This window comes from Poeciliopsis prolifica, unplaced genomic scaffold (assembly GCF_027474105.1).
Source record: "Poeciliopsis prolifica strain line A6 unplaced genomic scaffold, Auburn_PproV2 SCAFFOLD002, whole genome shotgun sequence".
NCBI lineage: Eukaryota > Metazoa > Chordata > Actinopteri > Cyprinodontiformes > Poeciliidae > Poeciliopsis > Poeciliopsis prolifica.
Window position 1 is genome coordinate 9902472 of NW_026562377.1, and position 25416 is coordinate 9927887.

The window sequence follows — 25416 nt, forward strand, 5'->3', positions numbered from 1 at the left end:
TGGGTTATAAAGTCTGTCAGCAACACAGCCCTTCAAAATTAATTATCATATTTGAAATGATCAAAGTCATTTTAATTTATCAAGTGATTGATTAATTTCTTATTGCAACAGGGTTAGCTAAGCCCCATTTTTCCCAATGAAATTGGTTAAAAAGTACAATTCTATATATTCTGTGGCTTGATTTGCTCAAATACAATTTAACTACGGTAATTCACATCATATAAAACAATTCTTATTTCTATATTAATCCTCAAATCACACCTTAACAGCTGTTGGTTTGGATGGAAGCAGCTGTTAAATGGCCAACACATGACCTATTAAAGCCACTGTTGGCACACACGGCCATAATGTTTATGGAGGTCCCAATCTGACACCTTTGGTTTTTGCAGAAATGTTCAAAAGTTCAGAGACTGTAGTCAAGAAAAAACTCCAATCAAGTTTTGGGTTCAAATTCACCTGTAACTTGTATTACTTAGTTTACAGTTTCTCCCAAAATGTTGGACTTTGTATACAAGCAGGGAAAACGCAGAGAAAAGCAAGAGAGAGAGAGAGCTGCCTAATTCTGAAATTCAAAAGGACAGAGTGAAACCTTTAAGTTAATATTACCCTGTGGAGATCTCGGAGAGCCAGCTGCATTTTAATGGGGATTAATACCCAGGCTCTGTCAGCACATTATTCACCTTTTTATCAGCTCCAACAAGCACGAGGGCAGCAAGAGCGTGGAGCCACTCTCTCCCACTTTTGCTTTGTAGGGAGGAACAGAGGCTGAAACAATGTGGTGAAAATGAAGGATGAAATGTGTGGCGATTATACTGTCAGTCACTTTAAAGTTTAACTGGTGGGAGGCTTAGATGGAGCCCCTCCTCTGAAGTAAAGGCGAGTATAGACTATAAAGAATGGGAGCGTTGTCAACGGGGGAAAAAGTTCTTTCTTTCGATTATACACAGACTGTCTGAGGCCGTCTAGGAGCATAAACGAGCCTTTGTTTTAGAGGGCGAGCGCGGGTTTTAAACCTCCAAAATGTCAGCACATCCTGATCTCAAGACAGTATGCGCCATGAAGGAAATTGATTTATCTTCCAAAAACCAGGCAGCATCAGAAGTTGAGGCAGCTAAACAATTTCTGGTTTGCTCATTAAAAGATTAGTATGGGTTTTGTTTTGTTTTGTTTTGGGTTTTTTTTGCACATCACATAGTTTAACAAGTCTTAGAAAATACTGCCACTACAAGGGTTTTTAGTTAGGACCTTTGGGACTTAGGATCAACAGTTTTAGTACAGCAATAGAAAAAAAAGTTATATTATTTAGCATTAATTATTTTGCATAAAGTATTGAGAGTAGCCAGGACATTGCTAAAACATGTCCTCTTTCTATAAAGGGAACTTATAATGCACAATTCACATTTTGCAGGTTTATGTGCTTTTCTTTTACTTTTTAGAGGATGAGCAGTTATATAATTGCACATCATGTGTGTTTGTAAAAGCTGAGTTGGAGGGTGTGGCCATCAGCATCTTACTTGGATTTGAGCTATGCTGAAAGGGATTCAAAATAGGCAGAACTGACCAGAGTAACATCTCTTTATCTAAGAATAATTTTGTGCTAAAAAGTTAAGGCCGTGTTTTGTATAGCACATGGACCTATCCTAACCTGTTCCAGGAAGCATAATAGGTCACCTTTGATATTTTCCTGTAAAATTGTTAGCTTGCATTAATTTTACTTCACAGATCTCCAGGCAAAGATTTTCCTCTTTGTTTGGCTTGAGTAGCATCACAGTTTTGAGGTGATGGAACCTGGTTTTAGTTTAGTTCTGCAGTCCATCAGATTTCTTCTGAAATCCATCTTGAATCCTCAAAATTGATGCATTTACATGGTCTTTGCTAATACGATTATAACGCACTCAAGGTAGCAAATTAATTTGTTTCTGTGTCACAGGGGAAACTGGATTTTCCTTTCCAGGTTATGGGATTATAACAGTAATGTGATAAACGCTGCTATTTTTCACATGCTGAAAGCTCTTTAATTGTGGGTGTCAAAATACATTTGGATTATCTAAGTGTTGTTTGGAAATCTATGTGAATTTTTTAGATGATAATCATACTTTTTCTTGTAACACAAAATAGCTTAGGATGTTTAGGGACTCCACAAAACCCACTCAGGCCCAGTTCTGTCCCACACTGGTAGATGCCTGATCATCAGTTTTACTGCTCATGGCCGTCAACCTAATCTGACCCAGCCAGGGTGCATGTTAGTAGCAGATCTAAACATTGCTTCCTTCACCTTCTTGAAGTGTAACATGCTCTCTGTCAACCCTTTCAGGATTCTTCCCTGGCAGCTCCCAAGGCTGCGATGCCTTCCTCCGTCACAAGATGACACTGATATCTCCATCCATCCTGAAGAAATATGGCATTCCCTTTGACAAGGTGAGTGGTGCATACACAACATAAGCTGACATTTTATTGATCAGCATGATCAATTTGTTTATCTAGAATCATTTGGGGCTTTATTCAGCCAGTAAGTTTCGTCAAAAGACAGGCACTTAAAGATGCATGGATTGGCACCCTCTATTGATGGTCATTAATTCATTTTTGGCCTGGCTCTAGTGGGTGGCACAAGAGAATTAATTAAGTTTGAAATATCAAAATTAAGATAATGTCAGTAAAGTTATCTTTTCTCACTCGCTCTCCCGTTCCTGGGTCATCCATAAATTAGAGAGGAGGTTGGGCTTGTTTCAAATGACTCAGCGTTGATGTAGCCATGAGTAAAGATCGTCATCGGAGCCTGTCACAGAAAATGAATTGCCATCTTTTCACCTTTCTGTTGCAGCACAAACCTCCACAGTGCAAAAATTAATGAGAAACTGAAGGGGGGGTGCAGGGCAGACATCCAAAGTTCCCCACAGCCAGCATACGACCCCCTCCACTTAACTTCTCCCAGCACTCCCCCTCAGGATGTCATTATCACAGTGAACATGTTGCATTCTGCACACCTGCCGGTGAACTTTTCCCGATTCATGTGTAAAAATAAAACTCTCCTCTGTTCTTGCTGGAGTGAAGAGGGATTTGTTGGTTTGATATGTGAACCATTACTGTTAGGTGAGGAAGTTAATGTCTCGCTTTCAGCCTCCCTACCCATGCCTGTGTTTTCGTCTGGCTTGATGTGTCTCTTGATTACAGGCAGGCAAGTTTCTCAAAGATGACGGGATTCACAGTTGCACATTTCAGGGCAATATGCAAAGAAAGAATGAAATTAAGGTGTTCACTTATTTTTAAGCAATGCCACAGTAACATGGAACTTGTAGGAAGATGTTAAATTCTGGGAGATGCAGCTAAGTTTGACTGGAGGAAGAAATGTTTTTCAGGAGCCAAACTCCTTTATTGCCTCTAAAACTCTGACTGTTTTTCACTGAGATTGATGGGTAATAATCAAATATTTCACACTTTTTGGTCATCTAAAAAATTTTAGCCTTAAATATGAACTGTTATAAATTATGGATTAGCTAGTAATCACTAGCCAGTGACGAAAATGCCCCAAATTTCTACTGATTGACCCAGCGAATGATAGATCAACTGCTCAAAAAGCCAGGCTTTCCACACCTTTTAAATGCATAAAATTTTAATATTCCACTTTTTCTTTTTTATATCCATAGAAAACTCTTTACCTGAATGCATTTTTATAATTTCGTACATATCAGATGAAGCATAGGAGTATATGTTTCAATGGAGAAATTGTAATAGTCCATTATTTGGTTCAAAAGTACCTCTTCTACAAGGAACTGTGAACAGTTTGTAGCTATCAGTTATTTTGTTTCAACAGTTGTAACAAATAGTTAAAACAGTTAGATAGTAAAGGTCAGGTAAATGGGCATATTTGGCCTTTCCAAGAATTTATTTAACTTCTACATTTGAACTGCATATCATTTCATTTGTATTTTGCATTGCAACAGGTAACTCAGAATGAAGGGGAGTTTATAATTACATTCCCCTACGGCTACCACGCTGGCTTCAACCACGGCTTCAACTGTGCTGAATCCACAAACTTTGCAACTCTACGTTGGGTCAACTATGGAAAGAATGCCACACTGGTAAGACGAGACAGACCAAATATTTACTCTTTCAAGTTATGTTCAAAGTGTCTTTGTTCATGGGAGGCTTTGTAATTTCAGAGTTTTGATAACAGTCATGTAATTGAAATTAAGGTTGACATGTTTGAGGAATAGGTTGACCCTTTGAATGTTGACTCTCTAGACAAATGAAGACTTGAAATAACATTGATTTTGATGTGATACAGCAGCTATCTTTCTCCTTAAAGGATAGAGACATAGATTACATCGATATATAAAAGTAGAGTCTTCTACAAGGTCTGTACAAGTGTACAGTCGGTGTCTGTTCTTGACACCGACTGTACACTTGAATCCTTGCGCTGACGCAAACTGCCTCTTTGCCTGTGGGCTGTTGAGCATGAAATTGACAGGGCATGGGTAGGTTTGTGAAAGGGAGTCCAACTACAATGTCCTGTGGAATAAAGTCCTTCTGCACTCATCTCTTTTCTATACATTTCATTTTGCTGTTCACTCCTCCCTCTCTTTCTCTTTGGATGTGTGTGTGGTTTTCCTCGCTGTCTTTCGCTCTACTTGGCTGCATGTCAGATTTATGAGGTGCCAGTTTGCAGAAGTACATCTCCCTCCCTTCCTACTCCTTCTCATTTCCAGCCTTCCTACTTTACCCATGTGACCACTTGTAATTTAAGAACCAGTAGCCCAGGCTCCAGTGCTCAGGGGAGCATCTCCAGCTCACTTTGTCAGTTTGATCAAGAAGAGGGGTCTTTTCTGCTCTGCTAAACTAGGCTTACAAATTTACAGTGCAGCACATGGAGCTAGAGAAATGTTGAAATGCAGCCTGAGCAAATGTCTCCCTGAAAGTTCAGTGTATTTCCATCCTAAGAAAACTTAGCATCAATATTCTCATTGAGGTTCCTGTTGACGAAATAGAATATTATGAGTAAACGGCTTGACTACAGCAGGAAAGATGTACACAGTACTCAGTTGTTTTAAATGTGCTATATAAATAAACTTGAACTTTAAATAAGCGTTAGATTGTTAGATGTACGGAGCTGTGTTCAGTTTACCCACGCTACTGAGTAGTTAAAAGCTGAGCCTCTCTGAATGCCTCCACCGTTTTTTCTTTGATTCAGCCAGTCATCTAACAACTTGTTTGGCTGACTTGGCCTCTCACCCTTTTATTTTTAATTTTTTTCAAACTGAGCCCTATTCTGTCAGCAGTGAACAGGACAGTGAGCGATGGATCACGGTATGAAATTTGTCACCGTTTTGGGTCTGCCAGCAAACCACAGAGAAGAGAAAAACGGGGAGCCAGGCCGTGCTTCATGTCCCACTCTTATTAAATACAGCCTCCTCAACTGCTGATCCATCTGCTTGACTTACTGAGAGAAGACACACACACACACCTGCGGTCAAAGCGGGAATGCTGTCAGCAGTTTTCGCATGCTGCGTTTGCATGTACCTCTGTTCTTCAGGAGACAGTGCAGTTTTAATTAACTGTCTTCTCAACCTTCCAATCTGCACATTAGCCAACAACCATTTTATTTATTTTTGGGGGGAATGTAACAGTTATTTCACTGCTAGTCAGATCAACATGAATATACAGGTATAAATGGCATAAAAATATCTTTTGTGATTTAACCATAGTTTAAAAAAATCTTCTTCAAAACTTTTAAAATGTTCCTTATAGGTTGCATAAGAAATAAAGACGAATAGCTTTAGGTTTTATAAACTGTGGAAGTTCATTAGTGGGATTGGTTGACAGCAGCGAACCACAGCTGGTTAAAATAATCCTTAAGATTATGGCGGTCGTCTGTCACATGCTGCCGAGTATAAACACTTTGTCTTCTGAGTTGGCTAGATTTTTAGTGAAAGCCTCTTTTCTGTTCGTTTGGTGCTCGGTCACTGTTTGCTGCTGCTCCTCAAAGAAGTCATGGTAATTATTTTTCTTTCCTGTCTGAGAGAGGAGCTGAAATCATTCTCCAGAAGAAATTGCTGGCCTTTTTTCTTTGGAGAGTGAACCTCAGTTTATTAGCGTGTTTAGTTGCAATTGGTCTGACAAGAATTTCTTTTTTTCCTGTTTTTTAGTTTTTCTAGAGATATGTTGGCAAAAACATTCATACAACTTAAAGTTTTCTACTTGAATGTTTTTGTCATGTTACAACTACAAACTTTGGAGTATTTTATTAATCTTTTTTTTTTTATTTATTTTGATAAACCAACAGAATTTACTGAATAGTAGTGAAGTGGAATGAAAATGGCATATTGGTTTTGAAAAGATTTTGCAAGATAAAAGATATGGCAATAAAATGTGCCTTAACCCCTCAAGTGGGTGTTTTTTTTATTTTCTTTCTAAACTGTCTTTCAGCATTTACAGCTGCAACTTTGTATATTTGTATTCAGTCTAGTGGATTCAGGTCTGGACTTTGATTAGACCATTTTGTCATGTGTTGCTCTAAAACACTGTACTACTGTCGTCATCTTGTTTGAAAATGAACTTCAGCCTTTAACAAGTCTTCTTCCAAGATTACCCTGTATCTATCTTCCCATGAATTCTGGCCTGCTTACTTAAGCATCCCTACATCATCTACCCCCTGCACTGAGCTCTGACTCACCTGAAGAAGCCTGGAAGCTCTGTGAGGATCTTGTTATTGTATTTCTCCAGTGCTTTTAATTGCATCCAGCTGGTACTTCTGAGGGACAAGCTGGAGCTGTCAGAAATGGACGACCACATGTCCACTGGACTACATCATCCTCAGAATGTGAAGATTCAGGATTGTGACTCTGACAGGGTGGTCTGCAGTACAGGGGTCCCATAGGGAATTGTAGTGGCCTGGTTCCTCTTCACCCTCTGCACTGCAGACTTCCATCAACTCCCCATTTTGCCATCTGCAAAAATTGTCAGAGGACTGTCATAGTCGGCCTCATCTTAGGCAAGGACCCCTGGTTGACTAGTGTGAGCAAAACTATAGTTCCTTGAGGAAAACCAGGGAATTGGTGGTGGATTTATCCGCCAGACAGATGAACATCCAGGGAGTTGACAGAGAGAGTAGACTCTTACCACAGATTTACATCGTATGCTTCTCTTCTTGGCTGTCCACTTCGCCAGCACACAGGAAATGTTTTAAACCAGTCAGATTTACACTGCATATACCTCTGCCATGCTGTGAACGTCAGACCCATATCAATGAATATATCCATATAATATTGCTGATAATTTGTGAAAATGTATTTTGTTGTGCTCATGTATTTTACTGTTGGAGTGATGGGATCTTTAAAGATAGTAAAATGTAGAACTATTGGAATAAAGCATAGCAGCTTGAAAATGAATGTCACTTTTTATATTTGTAAAAGCATTTACAATTTTCTACTATTTCACTGCTCTGCTTTGTGTTGGTCGTAATACCTAATGAAATAGATAGATGTTTGTGATTGTAGTATGACATGGAAAAAAAATCAAGACCTGTGAATACTTTGTCAGTTCATTCATATGAGGTGCTCCTTCATATAAAACTGAATTAGATAATCTTAGTTTTGTGGCCTCAGTGGGTCACAGCAGACAAATCAAAGTTTATTGCACTATCATTGAGTTCAAGGGTCCATTAAAAGGCCTCAGGCTTCCTGTTTGCTTTTGAGTAAACAATTTAGCTCCATTAGGAGTCAAGTGGTTCATTGACTGTCTGCCTTGGCATGTTTGTAATCTCAAGTGTTGGGCATCTTGAAATGTGTTTAGTACTTATCAGACAATGAAATGTATTTTTCTTGGTCCTTGAAAATACTAACAACTTGCTGTACATAAAGAAAAGTAGCACATTTTGGTACACTCCTTTGCATGTTTCATGATGGCTACAGTCAGATGGACTAATCCCTCACAGCACCTCCCCCCCCCTTCCAATTCTGTGCTCTCCACCCAATACCATATTTTAATGTTTCCGCCTGTCAAGTGGTGCCAAGATGAGATGTTGGCTGGATATTGTTTTGCTGTGGCTGTTTGAGCTGTTGTGTTTTCCCATAATTGAACATAAGGCTCTGAGTACAGCTCACAGGCTGATGGTGGGCCAGAATGTAATACAGCAAGCAAAGCAAAAAAGAAAACATTTCACCCTTCCACCATCTATCCTACCTTCATTTCTGTTTGTTGAATCACTGCTGGTTTTATTTCACGTCTTTCTGGACTTTTTCTTCTTTTTTTTTGCCAGTTTGTTTTGTAATTTCTGTGCTTTTGCTACATTACACAGCTGCTGCCTTCTTCACTCAGCAGAATAATTCACAGAGTTCAATGTTGTCATTGACAGATGTGGAGACATTTTGAAGTGTGAACAGATGCGTCTGTCACACATTTTTTTTTTGTACTGAAATACAAGTGCTTTTTAAACATATTCATATCTCATAAACCTTTTTACATTGCATCATATTGCACTCTCAATTCTCAATATAATTAAGTAGTGGTGCATAATTGGAAGAGTAACTGAAAAGAAAACAAGGTTTTCAAAAACATTGATATTCAGCCCCCATAACTCTGTTACCCCTACTTAAATTACAGTGCAATCAATTGCCTTTACAAGTTTGAAATTTGCGAATGGAGTCCATCTCAATGTAATAAATGTTTTAAAAATAATCCAAACAACATCATGAATATCATAAAAATGTCAGACAAGTGAAGGAGAAAGTAGCAGAGAAGACAGGGTGAAATTTCAAAGCAGCATTTCTAGTTTTCAGCATGTTGTTCCATCATCCCAAAATGAATATAAGGGTATGGCACGAGTGCAAATCGACCAGGACCTGGGGCAAGGAGAGCATTAATCAGAAGAAACGCATCATAACTTTGAAGCAGCTGTGGAGATTTACAGCGCAGGTGGGAGAATCTTGATGGCACAAGCATTAGTCACGCCAGAACTGGCCTTAATGGAAGAGTGGCGAGACAAAAGCTTGAAGAAGCCCAGTTTGCCACAAGTTATTGAAGGGATACCGCAAATATGTGAAGTACCAGAGATGAAATTCTGCCTCATCATTGGTCAGATGATACGGCATGTTTTTCTGGATACAATTCTAGCAAAATACATGGGAGTCCTAGAAAATAACCTGTTAGAAGATGAAAAAGACTTGATTTTTGGCAAAGTCCCAATCTATTTCGAAATCCAGGCAAAACTGAAATTTATGTCCAGATGCTCTCTTCCAAGTCTGCCAATAAAAAAGATTGAAGTTGGTGGTTGGAATGTGACAAAATGGGAAAGTTCAAAAGTTCAAGAGGTGTGAATACTTTTGCAAGTCACTGCATGTTTACTGATTTACCCTCCTGATATTTTGAATCCCTCTTTTTAAATCCTATATGCAGTGTCTTTTTGACCTTTAAAACAATAAATTGCTCTCTGAAATCATTCTGACTATAAATCTGTTAAAGCTTTATTGCCTTTTTAGGCTCAAGGCAAGATACATCAATTGCACCATAATTAATCTGATGGAAAGAGAGAAAAGAAGAGTTCTGCATAATTTGTGCCCCAACACATTTGTAATCTTGCTGCTCTGGGATTTCAGTCAAACATCTGTAGTTTGACTGAAAACACCAGAGTGACATTTATTCACAGGTTCGAAGCTTTTTAAACATTTATTACAGAGAGTTTGCATCATTTTTTACCTGCAGCATTTCTCTGCTCTAACAAAGTTCTCTCTGTGCATTTGTGTTCATTTTTGTCTTGTTTTTTCTATCCCTGCAGTGTTCCTGCCGGAAGGACATGGTGAAAATCTCAATGGATGTGTTTGTTCGCTGCCTGCAACCGAGTCGCTACGAGCTATGGAAACAAGGCAGAGACATCACAGTGTTGGATCATCTGAAGGCTACAGAGTTGTCCAGTCCTGAACTGGAGAGCTGGAGGCAGCACAGGATCACCTACCGGCAAAACCTCCTTCAGAAGTAAGAGGATTATGATTTGAAGTTTCTTGTTTATGAGACTTCATATACAAAGATCTGCTTTTTATTACCCAATATTCATAATTACCTGTGTTTTCTGCACATCAGAGCATTGAACAAGATGAAGCAGGTTCGGCGCCTTAAGCTTGAGGAGGTGAAGGTGCTGGCGGAAGAAGGAATTGAGCTGAATGCAGCTGAGTATCAGCGTCAGGTGGAGGAGCGCGAGGCTCAGCGCAAACAGGAGAGGGAAGAGCGTTTAGCTAGGGAAGCCATGTTGGCCTTGGAGGCCTTGGAACGTGAGGAGGAACAGAAAGCTGCCGAAGCTGCTGCAAAGGCAGCAGACAGTCCTGTGAAAGCATCGCACACCCCATCAGCAGAAGGTTAGTGGGTGCCCGCAGATGAGACTATCACATTCCAAACTAGAATTATAATAAAAAATGATTTCATTAAAACCAACAGTGGTTTTAAATCCCCAACTTTACCTTAAGCATGCACCTTTCTTAATTGTCTTTGTCAGAGCAAGAACTTGATATCAAGCCACCAAACTTCGTGGAGGACAAGAAGCTGAAAAAGCAGCAGAGGATGTCAAACATTCAAGGGCCCATATCTGGATTTGAAGAAGCATTTGAGCAGTTTGCTAAATCTGCCAATAGGAACGTGGATACAATGTCGGTTAAGAACGAAGACATGAGCATGGAAATAAACACTGCTCAGGTAAAAAGTCATGCATAAAACTGTAATGTCTAAATAAATAATTATTTTGCATGAGCTTAAAGGCAGTAATTATGACTTAATCAAGATGAAATGATACACAAAAGCTATTTGTTACAAGAAAGGAATCCTGGAACAACCTTTGAATAGTTACATTTTTAAAAAGTATGTTTCATTCACTAGTGGCCTTTATTTAGCAGTGACTTGGCAAGAAATAGAATAGAGAGAGGGGAAAGACATGCAGCAAATGACCCAGGACAACTGTGTTGTTAAATTCAACAATACTGAAAACTTAAAGAATGTGTTATTATTATTACTTCAGCAGCTGACCTTCACTAAGATGAAAATGCCAAAGGAGGTGAAGAAAAGTCGGCGCCATCCTCTTAGTAAACCACCCATGCGCTCGCCTCTGTCCATCGTCAAACAAGACCCAACCACAGAGAAAGGTGTGTGATTTTGTTTTCATTTATTTTTTCTTCATCTGTGCTGTCGGAAGACTGCACAGATGAAATAAGGGACTATTTAAGTAAACAGATGGTTGAGAGATGAGGATGGAGCTTTGCATTTTCATCTAAATTTGAACAGGGTTAAAATACAATGAGCTTCACATAAGTCTTAACTACAGCTGCAAATGGCAAAGTCAATACTTTTTTTTCAGGTCATACAAACAGTTAAAGTAACAGTTAAAAGAAGCAGACTTGTTTTAAATTTGTGCTCCCTTTAAATTGCCATTTTAAATTTGTTCTTAATGGGATCTTATAAAAAAGCTGCAATAAAATAACATTGGAAAAATTTCTTATGACCTAAAACAAACAGAATTTTTCAATCCCTCCTGTTATTCATCCCTGTAGTTGTTCTCTCCATCAAAGTGCTCAAAGTGAAGAGGACACCATTTTTATTTGTTTTATTGATCTGAGGAAAGAAAAACAAGCTAGACTAAAGTTCCCTGTTGGAATAAATGAAATCAAGACGGCAAGGCTTTTTTTTCCTATTCGCTCCCTTTTTTTTTCTTTTCATTTTCTGACTGACACTTATTGATCCAGGGATCATGACTTCCAATTACCTGCTTTCAAAGTCACTTTAGCTTGTGTGGCCGGGGACTACAAGTCTGTCCTTCAGAGGACTGGATGGTGGGAAAGAATGAGGACGAGGAGAAGCAGTGGTGGGAAAACAGACAACAGTTTAACGGGAAATCTTGTGAAAAGATCTGCCTGACTTCTGTCCAGGCCTAACAAAACAAAGTGGATCAGTAGCTCAAGGGCTACGCCGCAAAATTGATTCTGACCCGGAGTGGCAAATTATTGATGCTTGAGCTGTTTGTGTTCATCACCAATTATATAAGGACTGACTACAGTGTTGCCTTCGAGCTTATTGCTGTTTCTTTTCAAGACATCCCTCCAGGTATCCTTTAAAAATGCTTTATATTGTAGTTTTTAAAAAGGGGTCTTTCTGCAGTTGGGGCTGTCAAAAATAGGTGAGACCATCCTTTTGTTTCCATGCATAATATGATTGAAAAATAAAGTATAAGCACTTTGGAAAAAAGACAAAAAGCAGATATTTTATGAATGTAATTTCAAATGGTAAAAATATTCTTGCTTTCTTTTAAATAAATACCGTTGTATTAAATCAAGGTTTCAATATGAGGCATTTTTACTTGTTAAATCAGATTAACTTTCTAATGATTATATATTTTAGTTAAATGAAGGAATAGAGATTTTGTTCACTTTTGTTGACTGCCAGCATGGAGGCAGTCAAAACAGATAAGAAGCTGCCCTTAGTAAGGGGAGGTGTCCACAGATGGTCTGAGAGCGTGAAAGGCATAAGATCATGCACTTTCTTTGTACACATGATGTTGACATCATTATTGACCCAAGACAGTCTGGTAACAGAACTAACCAATGAAGCATTTCTGTATTGTGGAAAACCCCATGCGGAAGGAGGAAAGTCAATTGTAATCTTCAGGCAGGAAGTCCAGTAAAGATCAAAAAGGACAATGAACCCTACAATAGAAGAAGACCCAGGGCCATTGTTAGGCTAAGAACTTTGCCTTTTGAGAAGGATTCAACCCCTGAGCTCCCAATGCTGTGGCTCCAGATCAGACATCCCTGATTGGATAAGGCTTGACATCAAAAGTAAAAAAAAAAAAAAAAAAAAAAAAAAAAACTTGGTCAGTGAGCAACTAGCTATCCACTCAGAGGAAAAGAAGACTTTACGCACCCTGTCGGATGTTCCAGAAACCATCAAATAATAGTAGGAAAGCCGTTCCATCTGGCAAAGCCTCCACTTAGAATCCTCCAATTTCATAGTTGGGGAAAGTCAGGTTTGATTAAATTGATTTTTTTTTTTTTTGTTTTTTTTAATCTGAATATTCTAGGCTGCCAACCATTACTAATTAAAGAACCATATAAAGTCTTGGAGTAGTTGTGGGCCTTCAATTATTTAAGTCACCTTTAATCCTAAGTTTTTCAGTAGCAGTAAATTGCCTTGGTGCCCGGTTCGTAAACCTATGAAAAGTTTTTAAAGGTTGCCTTAAGCCTAAAATTAGTAAAACACACTCAGGCTCCATATGAGTCATTAAATAATACCTGGCTCAGAGTCAAGAGCAAGCTGCAAAATAAAGAGTGACCGACCGCTATTGTGTGTGGTCTGTGAATCCTAGTTAAACTGTTGACTCAGTCTCATTAATTTATGAAAGGAAGAGGAGTTGGAGGGAGAGTTGGTTGAGTGTTTACCTCTCAGAGTGGGAAGTTAGTTAGGAAGAAGCTTAACCCATCAGACGACAAAAGAGTGATTTACTGAATAATACGAGTTTTCACTCATGCTTTTTTGTGTCTTTGTCCACAGAGCTGTCCTCTCAAATGCCGATGGATAGCAGCATGAAGAAACAGGAACACTTATGGCGGAATCACTCCCCAAACTTTTTGGCTGAGAAGTCCTTCAATGCTGCCGTGGCTGGACTTGAACCATACTGTGCTGTCTGTTCACTTTTCTGTACCTACGTGAAGGTAGAAACACAAACTGCTGCGTACACACTTTTTTGGAGGATACACATGATTACTCAGAAATTGAATATCTCATTTCCATTCCATTCAAGCCAAACAGAGATGCTATCAGTTTGACCCCTGAAACCTCCCTACCTCGACATGGTATTTCAACTCGACCACTGGTCCCAGAGATGTGCTTCAGTGTAGGAGCAGTCAACACAGAACCACCACCCACAAATTACCACATCGGGGAAGATGGATCCAGCCTTTTGATCCAGTGTAAATGTTGCGCCATGCAAGTTCATGCCAGTAAGTACTAAGCTAATTAATAAACAGTATACTACGCAACTGAAAGTATGTTAGAATATTATGAAAGGAGCTTCCTTCACCCTAACCAACTAATATGATTTAGGATTTAAATGAAATACTGTTTACATTTCTCAGATCCTTAATTTTTGTGCCTTATTAAATCATATAAACATTCAAACCGAGTTATATTTAGTTAGATAAAACTTTTGTGGATTACGTTTTGTCACTGTAACTGTAAATGTACTAATTTAAAATAAATACTCATTGTGTAATCATACATATAAAAAAAAAATCTCCTTCTAGTATGGAAAAAATAGATTTCAAATGAATAATGTGAGTTTCTTGAAATGCCTGATGGACTTTGTTTGTATGAACCCAAACTAACAAACTCATAAATCACATCACTAACACATATACACGAAGTCCACAACACACACATTAACCCTCCTGGGTTCTTATTATCCCTAAACCTGGAACACACCTTCAAGGCCGGTTCGTTAGTCATCCTGGGAAGAGCTGCTGAAACAGCGCTGCTATTGATAGGAATACATAAAGCAGAAAGAACTCCTGTCAAAAATGCCAGTTGTGCATTCCCATTGTTTTTGTTCCTCAGTCTTCTGGGCTGAACATTCAACTAAAAATCTTTGAAACATGTCCTGGTGTTTTTTAAATCTGCTGGTCTGTTTGCTGGTAACCTCAAATTGGGAATTGGAGTGAGAAAATTGGGCTATTTATTAACAGGAAAAACAATTGCTTAGCAAGGAGGTTTGGTGTTCAAATGTGTTCTAGCAGAGAACCGCAGGAAAGGTGGCCCTGCAGGCCGTTCTGTGTTGTACACTTCCACTTATACAAAATTAAAAATATGTCATAATATGTCATATAATAATCATCATCTCCTCTCTTTCAGGTTGTTACGGTTTGAAGCCAGAGTCTGTCAGGAATTCCTGGACCTGCACCAGGTGTACAGCGGAAGCCTGGGTAGTGGTGAGTGAACACTTAGATGATGTTCACACAAAGATGGAGAATAATGGCTAATTCACTTCACTAATTTGTTAAGTCGTCATGCATGTTCAAGAAATATCCAGAGAAATGTGAGGTGTACTAAAAGAATTAGGATTTTTCAGCTCAAACCTTTGATTATAAAGAATGTATCTGTTGTTCTAGGAATGCTGCCTCTGCAACCTTCGTGGAGGAGCACTGAAGATGACAACAGACAACAGGTGAGTGCTTGCAGACCTTTTGTAAGTTTATATATTTGAAATGTTAAATTAATCAGAAAGATGCATTTATAGCAAAAGAGTTTGACATTTTGTCCTTAGAAGAGCAAGGTTTTTTTTGTTTAAAAATTTCTTTCCTGTCTGATTTTAACTTCAGATGGGCCCACGTCATCTGTGCCATCGGTGTGCCAGAAGCTCGCTTTGTCAACGCTATCGACAGGGAGCCGGTGGATGTCAGTGCTGTCCCAGAAACCCGCAAGAGTTTGGTAAGTGCAGATGGAGACAAATACGAGGTGTGCACAAGTCTCATTCCATAGTTTATTATTAAACAGGCAGAGTTCAACTTTCTTTATATTACCAGCCGTCTCTGGGGAAAGTAAAAACTTTTCTGTATTGGTGCTCGCCATGATGATTTTTTTCTGTACGCTTATAAAGTCTCCAGGGCCTCCTGCGCTCCTCCAGTCTTTTCCTACTCTGAAGCGGATTGCTTTCTTTCCTGTTCATTGCCTTTGTGTCTGTCACTTTCTCTGTTGCCCTGCTTCCTTTCCTGGTGGATTGATAGATTGTAGTTTTTTTTTTTTGAGAAGTGGAGTAAAACAGACATGCTGAGGGGAATGGCTGAATAATCAGCTGTCATTTCTCACTGCGCCAAATGAACTGCATCGATCCCGTGGGTTGAAGGCAATTTCCCCATTGCTGCCTCATCTTTAAACACAACTTATTTTGTTCTTTCCTTTTGCTGTTTTTGTTTTATTACAGTCCCTCTTTTGTAGTCTCTGCTCTGTGGCGAGTGATCGTAGCACTTGCTGCTACATTACCACAAACGCACAAATAATGTCACCTCTCAGCCTCATCTTCTCTGTGAATAATCTATCAAAGACAAGCTGGGTGACATTTGCATTGATGCGCTGTCAGAGAAGGTTTCTTCCGTCTCTACTTAAAAAGCTTTGAGAAGAAGCTGTGCGCTCTAATGATTCGGATGACTGGTCTGATCAAATGTGAGCACGCACACATGGAACCAGTTTATATTGCGCTGTGTTCTCCAGTCACCGTGTCACCCTTTTACTCTTCAACATTTGCCTCTCAGGAAACTTGTCATTGTTGTGTTGGATTTTATAGGCCATCGTTGGATGGTGAAAATCCTAAAAAGATGTGATTTTGGCCAAAATTAGATTACATTTTTTACATTCTACAGCAGTGTATTTATAGTTAAGAAGTTGTAAATCATAATCAACAAATCATAATTTTGCTTCAGTTGCAGAATCCAGAACTAAGAAAAGATTTAACATCAACTTGTCTTTATATTAATTATCCCTTTAAGTAGTTCAATCCAAAAGGACTTTAAATTTAGCAATGACATGCTGGTAAAAACCGGGTAAATCAACATGCAAGTTTAGATCATGCAAGAATTGGAATAAGCTGTTTATATCATATGTATGTTTACTTTTACAATACTAATTAAGTTTCCAGATTTGTAGAGATTTTAAAGATGAAAATAGAAAATATATATTGATAAAGGCGAAACTGATGTCAATACTGATTTGTTCTTCATTCTGACAATGACAAATGTCAGAAACACCTTCAAGCTGATGCAGAAATATATTTTCATTGTAAAAGAGCCGTTCCAAATGGTTAGGATGAAAACTGTAATAAGGTTCTGCGTCTTAACCAGCATTGAAGCGTGACGTACAGTCTTGACGCTGGTACTCTTTGGAATTGCTGAAGGTCTTAGGTAAATAAATGTATACCTTTGCCAAATAATAAGATTTCAGTGGAGCCAAGGGTCTTTTTTGAAGTGATTGTGGTGTATATTTCCCAACAAAAGTATGATTGGGAGAAAAAATTATATAGGTTTATAGTTTATATACACCAATTTCATTTTGACAAAGTTGTTAGTAAAACCTTAAAACGCAAAAATCCCACAGTCAACAAAATGCACACTTTCAATGTATTTTTATATAGGTATTGCATCGCCTTGTTTGCAGCCAAAGTCAGCAGTTTACTTTTAAAGAGATGTATAGTGAACTGTCTTATTTGCTGACTTAATATGAACATTCAGCAGCAAGCTGCAACACAATTAATGTTGCTGCTGAGTTTTGCTGTTTGCTTTTATATCACCGTCTTCATGATGTTTCAAAACTGCTATCTGGTAGCAATCATAGGAGGCAAACTGACCTGTACAGGAACAAAAATGAAATATTGACATGATGATAAAATACATTTATTCTTTCATTGATTGGTTGCTCAGCTGCTCAGTCATTCTAATTTTCATTCATTTTTTAAGGAGAGGCTATATAAAACAGGGAAAGAGAAGGGAATTTAAAAGACAGAATGTTTCTGATTGTAGATGTTTTCAACTGATCCAAGTTAGTGTTGTTTAGTTAACATTTGTCAAAACAAATGATGTGATGTTTCTTCTCTTTGGAAACTACTAAGTTAGTCAGCACCACAAGTAACTGGCAGTAAGGAACCCAACTCATAAATTCAACAACATTTTTGAGTTGAATTGATGTTATTTAGGTCACCAGAGATACTAATTCAAAAAGGCTTTAGTCCTTTGCTCATAATTTTATTTGCTTGTAATTGTAGTTCTGCAGATTACTCTGGTCCAAGAGATTTCCTACGCAGTGCACACGGAAGTGGAGGTTTGGCAAGAGAGCTGGTCATCCTGCTGTTATGTATTCCCTTGCCAGAATGTCCAGTCATTTCTTCTAATCCTAAATACTAATTTCATTGTCACTGATTGAAGAATCATGTTAGATAAGGGGAATAGTGATTTTTCAATTACACAAAACTTAAATTGTAACATGTCAAATATTTTTTAATATGTTAGGATTTAAAGTTTCAAACGAGTGTTTAGTCTTAAATATAGAATATTCCAATAGCTGCAAATGAAGTATAAATGGAGAGTAGTAAGAGAAAGTGATAGAAAAGAGGAAAATTGGTCAATATGGGTGGTAAAATTTGAGTTTCCAGCATTGAAAAGAGTATGTCTCTATGCTTAAAGATGAACTGAAGTTTCAGTGTGTGCTTTTTGTCTTTACAGAAATGTGTATTCTGCCACACAACAAACCCCAGTCCTAACCGCGGCGCCTGCATCCAGTGCACACATGAGAACTGCGCCACCTCTTTCCATGTCACATGCGCCCAGATTGCTGGAGTGGTGATGAAACCCGCAGACTGGCCCTACGTGGTGTCAGTCACCTGCCACAAACATAAAAAGGGCATCCAGATGGTGAATAAGGTGATTAAGGTGAGTGTGTTTGCATTTTTTGCTTTTTCTGCTACGTTGGTGTAAATCAGGAATGTTCAAAGTGTGACCAGGTGGCCATTTATGGCCCTTGGAATTATTTTGTGTGCTCTCTGACTGCAGTTCAGTAATGGTACAAATCTGGCAGCTCTACTTCCACAAGGGGGCGAGGCCGGTGTCATGTCAATTGGATAAACCCATCTCAAACTCCTTTTAAAAAATAATATTGAAATACTTGCATTAAATATTACTTTTACTTCTAATTGGGGATACTCATATTTGGTTTTATATGCCAGACTGAACATGATTAATAATTATAGAATAACCCAGACATTGCTCTTGCTGAGTCCCAGTCCTGACTCTTGTCTTGTTTTTGTCTGAAGCCTCGGACAGCCCCTAAACCTGCTCCTCAGGGTCTAGACCTGGGTCTCAAGGTGATTGGGCGGAAATCCGACAGTTGGTACTACCACTGCACCATCATTGGCATTGCAACGCAGACGTTCTACGAGGTCAACTTTGAAGAAGGCTCATACTGTGACAACGTGTACCCAGAGAATATAGTGGTGAGTGTTTACACCAACAGGGTTGTTATGCAGTCTGGAATTTGATCTCAATATTTACTAGGTCTGAATAAGTATAGAGAAAAAAGGATGTTGAAAAATGTTTGTATTTGCAAACTTTTATTCCCCATCTCATTTTTTCTTTGTGTTCTTGTGATGAAGAAACCACTTGCTATAGGCAATGGAAGGTAGACTGAGTACTCAGGAAAGTTTTGTCTGGAATATTTATATGAAAAATTTGGAGGACCTCTCCTCCATTAATCCAAGCAGCTATTCTTATGATTATAGTCTGTATGGTATTTTCATTTCAAAGCCTACAAATATATCCTAGCGACTAAACCACGGCTGAAGGTATAGAAAATGTATTCCGCTATACAAATATAGATAACCTTTAATATTTGCTGTTTAAAGATGGCAAGAAACAAAATTAAATCATTAAAAGTTGCTTCTAGGGAGGTTGAATTCATAACGTAGCTATACAAGTAATCTAATTTAAATACTTGCCCTGAATTTCAGAAGTTCAAACTTTTTACTAAGCTGTAAGTAGCTGAAAATAAGGATAGCCCTTGTAGATGTAAAACTAGAACTATGAATGAAATTGTGCAGAATTCTATAATTCAGTGCTTTTCTTTTATATTTGTCCTCCAGTTCTCTCATCTTTGACCTTCCTCTTCCAGAGTCATGACTGTCTGCATAACGGTCCTCCTGATGCAGGGGAGCTGATTGTGGTCAGTACACCGGATGGTGAAAACCTGAATGCTTCCTATGTCAAAGAGCATGTCCACAAACTCTACCAGGTGAGTGGAAATCTGTTAACCTGAATCATCAGCAATTTAAGTGAGACAAAAAGTTTTGTAGGTGACAATAGGCTGATATATTGCTTTTTGAACAGAGGAACGAGGGGTTACACAGAATTTTAATAACAAAAAAATGCTTGCATGAGAATTGTTGCACAATCACATTTAGAAATAAAGTGAAGAATAAAGTCGCACAGATGCACTTTGGAGAATTTATAGGTCAAATTTGGAGATTGACCCATTGCTGTGATGCCGTAAGTGCCAACTCCACACTTCCTCTGGTTGGCAGATGAGACACTGATCTAGTAAAAAAAAAAAAAAAAAAAAAAAAAAAAAAACAAACTTGAATATACGACGCAAAAAATTGAGTGTTCATCTGTTTGGAAACTAGATTGTCTTTTTGCTTTTGAAAAGGAAATGTGGAAACCAGATAAAGTCTATAGAAATTCTAAAGGACAAAATCATTCATCATTTCCACTTCAAATCCATTTTAATGAATGTTGATTGTGTCTGACTGGACGTGATGTTTTGGCTTGACCTTCTTAAAGATTTTATGCATCATTAAAATGTCTCCAAATATATTAAGGACACAGCTAGCAATTTAGTAACCATCTATTCAGACACTAACTTACTGCACTCCAGGGTCATTCTTTGCAAACAGTGATACTGCAGTAACAACAAATTTAAGATGTGATGTGGAACATGCAATGGTTCTATAAAATGGGGAAACGTGGAAGTGACCTAATTTCTAGGACTTTTACAAACAAAGGGACATCCACAAATTAACTTGGAAGCAGAAAGACACAGATGCATGTTTAGCAGGAAAATGTAAACATTCTTCTCCAGATTTTGCCTTGATTCTTGTTTCTGTATCCAATTTGTTGTAGTGGATGTCTCCAGCTGCTTATTTTTTTATTTTTTTCCATTGGTCACTTGCATAATTTCTAAAATATCTCTTGTGATTTCACCTATGCTATTTTTAAAATGTCACTTTACACTCGTGTGTTTTACCTAGACGTTATGTGACACTGACATTTTCACATAATAGTGAAAATGATGAGTGGCAATTTTAATTTTCTTTCCATAAATCTGAAAAGCGACTCGCATATGCATTCCCCCCAAAACAATATTTACCCAACCTCCTTACCTTGCAATTACAGCTTAAAGTCTTTTGAGTTATCATAATGCTTCCACATTAATTAATCTCCTCTTTGTGATGGGATGTAAAAAGATTCACAAAGGTGTGAATACTTTTTCATAGGTGTTTTATTACTGTTAGTATTGCTGTTGCAGTTTTCTAAATGACCTCCACAAGAGTCATTTTTGTGTCATTAAGTTTTTCTATTCAGTATCTTTGACATGTTTTAGCGCTAAACTAAAACAAAACAAAACAAAAAAAAAAAAAGAAAAACAATCCTCCAGCTGTTCAAGCAGCCAGAGTCAGAACCCTGACCTTTTTCCTCTTTTGCGAAATATTGTTAAAATCTACATTTATATTTAAGGAGCTTAAGTGAGGCTCTGATCCAGTCAGTGAGCAGCTTTGGTTCAATGCCATGGTCAAGGATAATTTGACAGCAGCACATGTTGGTTGATGGTTCCATTGTTGTAGCGCTGAGTGAGACGGGCCCAGGTTGGGTTTCCTGGCTTACATTTGAATTTTTACTCAGAACAAATCTGATTTCCTCTCTGTCATTTATTCCCCGCTGTGTTCCCCTTTGTTGTGCAATGAAGGCAGTTTCTTTCCAGTTTAACCTCTCATGATTACCAGTTTCAAAGTGATGCCAAATATTTTCTGTTTTACAAAAGCAAAAACGATTGAAATTTCTAACTAATTCATTGTTTAATACTTTCATTTAGGTGGAGTTTCAGGATCAAAGTCAGTTGATGCTCAAACAGTCAGAGATCTTCCAGCTGGATCATGAATTACCTAAAAGAGTTAGAGCTCGACTGGTGAGTATTTTACTCAAACTTTACTTTCTGCTGTCTAATTAAAGTCCATTTAGAGCAAATGAGACACCAAACAGAGAATGCATTCATGTGTGACTCCCTTGTGCTTAAGAAGTCATTACCATGTTGGAGTTCAAATGTCCTGTGGTTCTCATACCTCACTTCTAATGTCTATTTTTTTACTTAACCAAGCTTGTGATGGCCAGAAAGCAAAACAAACCTGCATTACTGTCTTTCACAGATGACTAGGTGATGTCGCAGGCTGCACCACAGTCACTCAAATGAGTCTTAAACTCTGATTTTCCTGTTCATGAATTAAAAAGGAATTTTGAGGCAGTATTTCTACTGCAAATTCTACTTTATTTGATAGTTCCCCAACAGATAAATGATAGCAAGCAGCATTAAACAGCCCTGACTATGTTGATTTTAGCATTTCAGCATAAACACTGGAAAATAATCTGATGCTAACATTTGTTTGGCCACTAGAGGTTTTCGACATAAAAGTGTTGATAAAATGGTGGCGATAATCAGCATTACAGAAATTATATTGAGATTCTTTTTAAATGATTGGTTTTAAAATCAAAAACAGTTCTAGCTCTGCATATTCAACTCGGTTGCTTTTGTTGTACAAGCCACCCAGATTGCTTAGATTTTCAGAAAGCCATCTTCTGATTATATGCAAAGTACTTCACGTGCTTTTAATCTAAATGGATGTGAAACTCATATCAAATTCCTTGCTGTGTGCACAAGCAATAAAATGCACAGCAAGATATAATTTTATTATTACGGCCTGTAGAGCGGCCTTCTTGAAGACCTCAGGGCACCACAGTCTATTAATGTTTTTAAATTCAAACTTCAGGTGTCTTTTGGGCTACTGAACTTTAGCAATTATTTTTTTAATGAAATTTTATCTTTGATTAAAAATTAACGCTTTGATTAACACACATTTTGACAATGAGATCTGGATTGCCTTTTATGATATTTTCCATAGCAGTTTCAATGTGAGTGCTGAGTCCTAAAACAATTGCATCTGCAGAAACTCCTCCCACTTCATCAGCTTTGACCTCTGTCACTAAGTCACTGTTTGTGTAAAAACGTCCTGGGATCGAGAATGATGGAAGCGCAGGGATATAAAAATGTGGTAAAGATGACTTATTTCAACTTGTTGAAGTTTTCTATTTGTTTTTCTGTCTGCTTCCAGGCTTTACCTACCCCACAGGAGGAAGTTCGCCCAGTTGATGAAGCTCAAGCAGCGAAGCGCCGCCGGCTGCCCTCCAGCTCAGTTGGGGCTAACACCCCGGTTCCACTTTCTGCACCCGCACAGCAGAATCACAGTATTACCACTCAGCCAACCGTGGAGCCTCCCTCCATGACTCCTACTACCAATCAGGAAGCCCCCACTACCGTCAGCAGCGTTCAGATGGACGCAGAGACCCCAATGGACACAGGCGACAACCTCGCTGAGCCTCCTCTGGTCTCCAAGCCTCCGCCGACTCATCAGCCCACCCCTTTTCAGGCCACTTTGAACTCTGACCCCTTCCTATCTGCTCCATCCTCCTCCTCACCACCGCTACCACCACCGCAGCACATGGCCGACAGTTACACACCAAGCAGCGGCTACGTTTCCTACATGGAGACACTCCTCCACTCACGTTTTCCTCAGGACGAAGCCCCAGGCCCAGTGTATTAGAAATCATCTCCACCATGTTATTAGTCAGCTGACAGTGGCTGAGCCAACAGGAAGTAAGCTAACGAAGAGGAACTCTGAGTGCTGTTTCAATAGACACATGTTTCCGAGGTGAGAGGAGGAGGAGGAAACAGAAAATAAAAGCACTCTTTTAATGCATGGTCTTTTTTTATATTTTTGAGCAGTCGTGTCTGCAGTGGTGCTTCTGCTTGCTTTGGGGCAGCACCATAGCAGCAACTTGTTTTTTTTATTTTATTTTTGTTTGTTTTCTTTTTCCAACATTAGAATTTTTTTTCTTTCTCAGACTTTTTTTTGGCAGCTGCTGTGCTTTTCTTTCCTTCGTGTTGATATAAATAATTCTCCAGGTTGGCGTCTGTTCCATACTTTGTTGCATCTGTTCAATTATGGCACACTCCCATGTTCTTCCCACAGAAACTAAAGCATTATGGCAGCCTTCAAGTGACCAGCAACATCCGTTTTTAAATCCAGCTAGTGGTAGCCTGGATATCATCAGGTGGACCCGCATCATCCAGCTGCAGGCTCTCCTTTTAGTCGAAGTGTATTCTTGTCATATTTTCAGGCATAAACTGGGGAAACGGGGTTACAAGAGAAATGTATTGTAGCGGGAACTCAGTATTTAAATGTCTTTGTTAAATATTGAAAGAATTATTTGTAATAGAGCAAACATGTTGAATGCAAACACTAGTAGATTTGTCTGGAGGATGCATTGAAGTTTAGTGACGTAGTTATCAGAGGACATTTTGTGTTAACATCATGTGGTGGCTCCCCGTTAAATTTGTTGGGTTTTTTTTTTTCCTCACACCAACACAATCTCAGGGTTCCTACAAGCAGAGGCCACGTATGACGACCCAGAAATTTTCCACGTTCACAATCGGCATGTTCACAATTACGTTCCTGATATTATCAATTAGTCCCTGGTGTTCTGCTGTTTGTCAGTGTTGTGGTTTAATATCACGAAGCTCCTAATTGTACTTAAACCTGCCAAAACATAGGAAGTTCAGCAACTGGAAACATTTGTAGGAACCAAAAAAATAAAACCATATATTGCACCGTATTTGAATTTCAATTGTAAGTAAAAAAAAACTATATTGTAATTTGTTGTATGTCTGTTTTTCTATTATTCTACTCTTTCTATGTCTTTTTTCTGAAGTGAATTCACAAACTTGGCTCATCATTAATATGAATACCTTGATTTTTGGTTAGGTTTTACAAGCCCATTACTCAATTTGTACTGCTGACCACAAATCCTGTTTCCTGTTTTTCCTGCATATGTTCATTCTGTGCTACAGAAATGCATAAACTACTGACAAACAGATTTCTTGTAACACGGACCGCAGGCCTTGTGTTGTGATTCACATTTGTAAATGTCACATTATTTCTCCCTATATTCTGTCGCAATTTAAACGTTTGAGCAGAGGTGTGTTTCAAATGAGATCCATTCAAAGAAAAATTAACTCATGGGGATTAAAGTGGGCTGCTTTTGGCCAACTCATTTGTGTTTTGTGTTATTCAATGAACTTTTTTATTCTTTCTTGGTCAAATAATTGGAATGCAGAGGTACTAACACCTGATATTTATTAGTTGTTATGATTAAAGCTTGTCGCTGTAAATGTAATTAAATTATTTTTGTTTTTTTGGGGTGGTTTTTCTGAAAACTAAAGTCATGATCATATATGCAACTTACATGTTAGTAAAATAAATAACTCATAAACCTCTTCCTAAGTTTGGCAACTGTCACTTTATATCTATTAGCTCATTACTGCAAAGCTCCAGCACCGATCTTAAAATAATAATAAAAAAAATCTATTGCCCATATAGTTTTCTTTAATCGTTCTTTAATTAGTCTATACTGGACAATGCTAATTCAAAATTCTGTTTTCAGTGATGATTGCTGTCTCATCACTTGAAACAATTTAAATAAATAAATAACTGGATGCTAGAGGTAGCCATTTGGACGTCAATTGATTTTT

General features: G+C 38.3%; 1 protein-coding gene across 4 annotated transcripts in view; it reads left to right on the forward strand.

Moving 5' to 3' along the window:
• kdm4b (lysine (K)-specific demethylase 4B) overlaps positions 1 to 24940 on the forward strand; it is a 48457-nt gene extending 23517 nt beyond the window's left edge. For 3 of the 4 annotated variants that reach the window (XM_055046216.1, XM_055046233.1, XM_055046243.1), the window contains 16 exons: positions 2315 to 2418; positions 3942 to 4079; positions 9770 to 9966; positions 10072 to 10343; positions 10481 to 10677; positions 10997 to 11120; positions 13519 to 13679; positions 13769 to 13967; positions 14875 to 14951; positions 15132 to 15187; positions 15342 to 15450; positions 18231 to 18437; positions 18818 to 18997; positions 19672 to 19791; positions 21649 to 21741; positions 22940 to 24940. In XM_055046216.1, coding sequence (XP_054902191.1) covers positions 2315 to 2418; positions 3942 to 4079; positions 9770 to 9966; positions 10072 to 10343; positions 10481 to 10677; positions 10997 to 11120; positions 13519 to 13679; positions 13769 to 13967; positions 14875 to 14951; positions 15132 to 15187; positions 15342 to 15450; positions 18231 to 18437; positions 18818 to 18997; positions 19672 to 19791; positions 21649 to 21741; positions 22940 to 23428 — 2723 coding nt within the window. In that variant the 3' untranslated portion in view covers positions 23429 to 24940. The remainder of the gene's footprint in view (positions 1 to 2314; positions 2419 to 3941; positions 4080 to 9769; positions 9967 to 10071; positions 10344 to 10480; positions 10678 to 10996; positions 11121 to 13518; positions 13680 to 13768; positions 13968 to 14874; positions 14952 to 15131; positions 15188 to 15341; positions 15451 to 18230; positions 18438 to 18817; positions 18998 to 19671; positions 19792 to 21648; positions 21742 to 22939) is intronic. The other variant, XM_055046224.1, reaches the window with a different exon arrangement.
• The last annotated feature ends 476 nt before the right edge of the window (positions 24941 to 25416 follow it).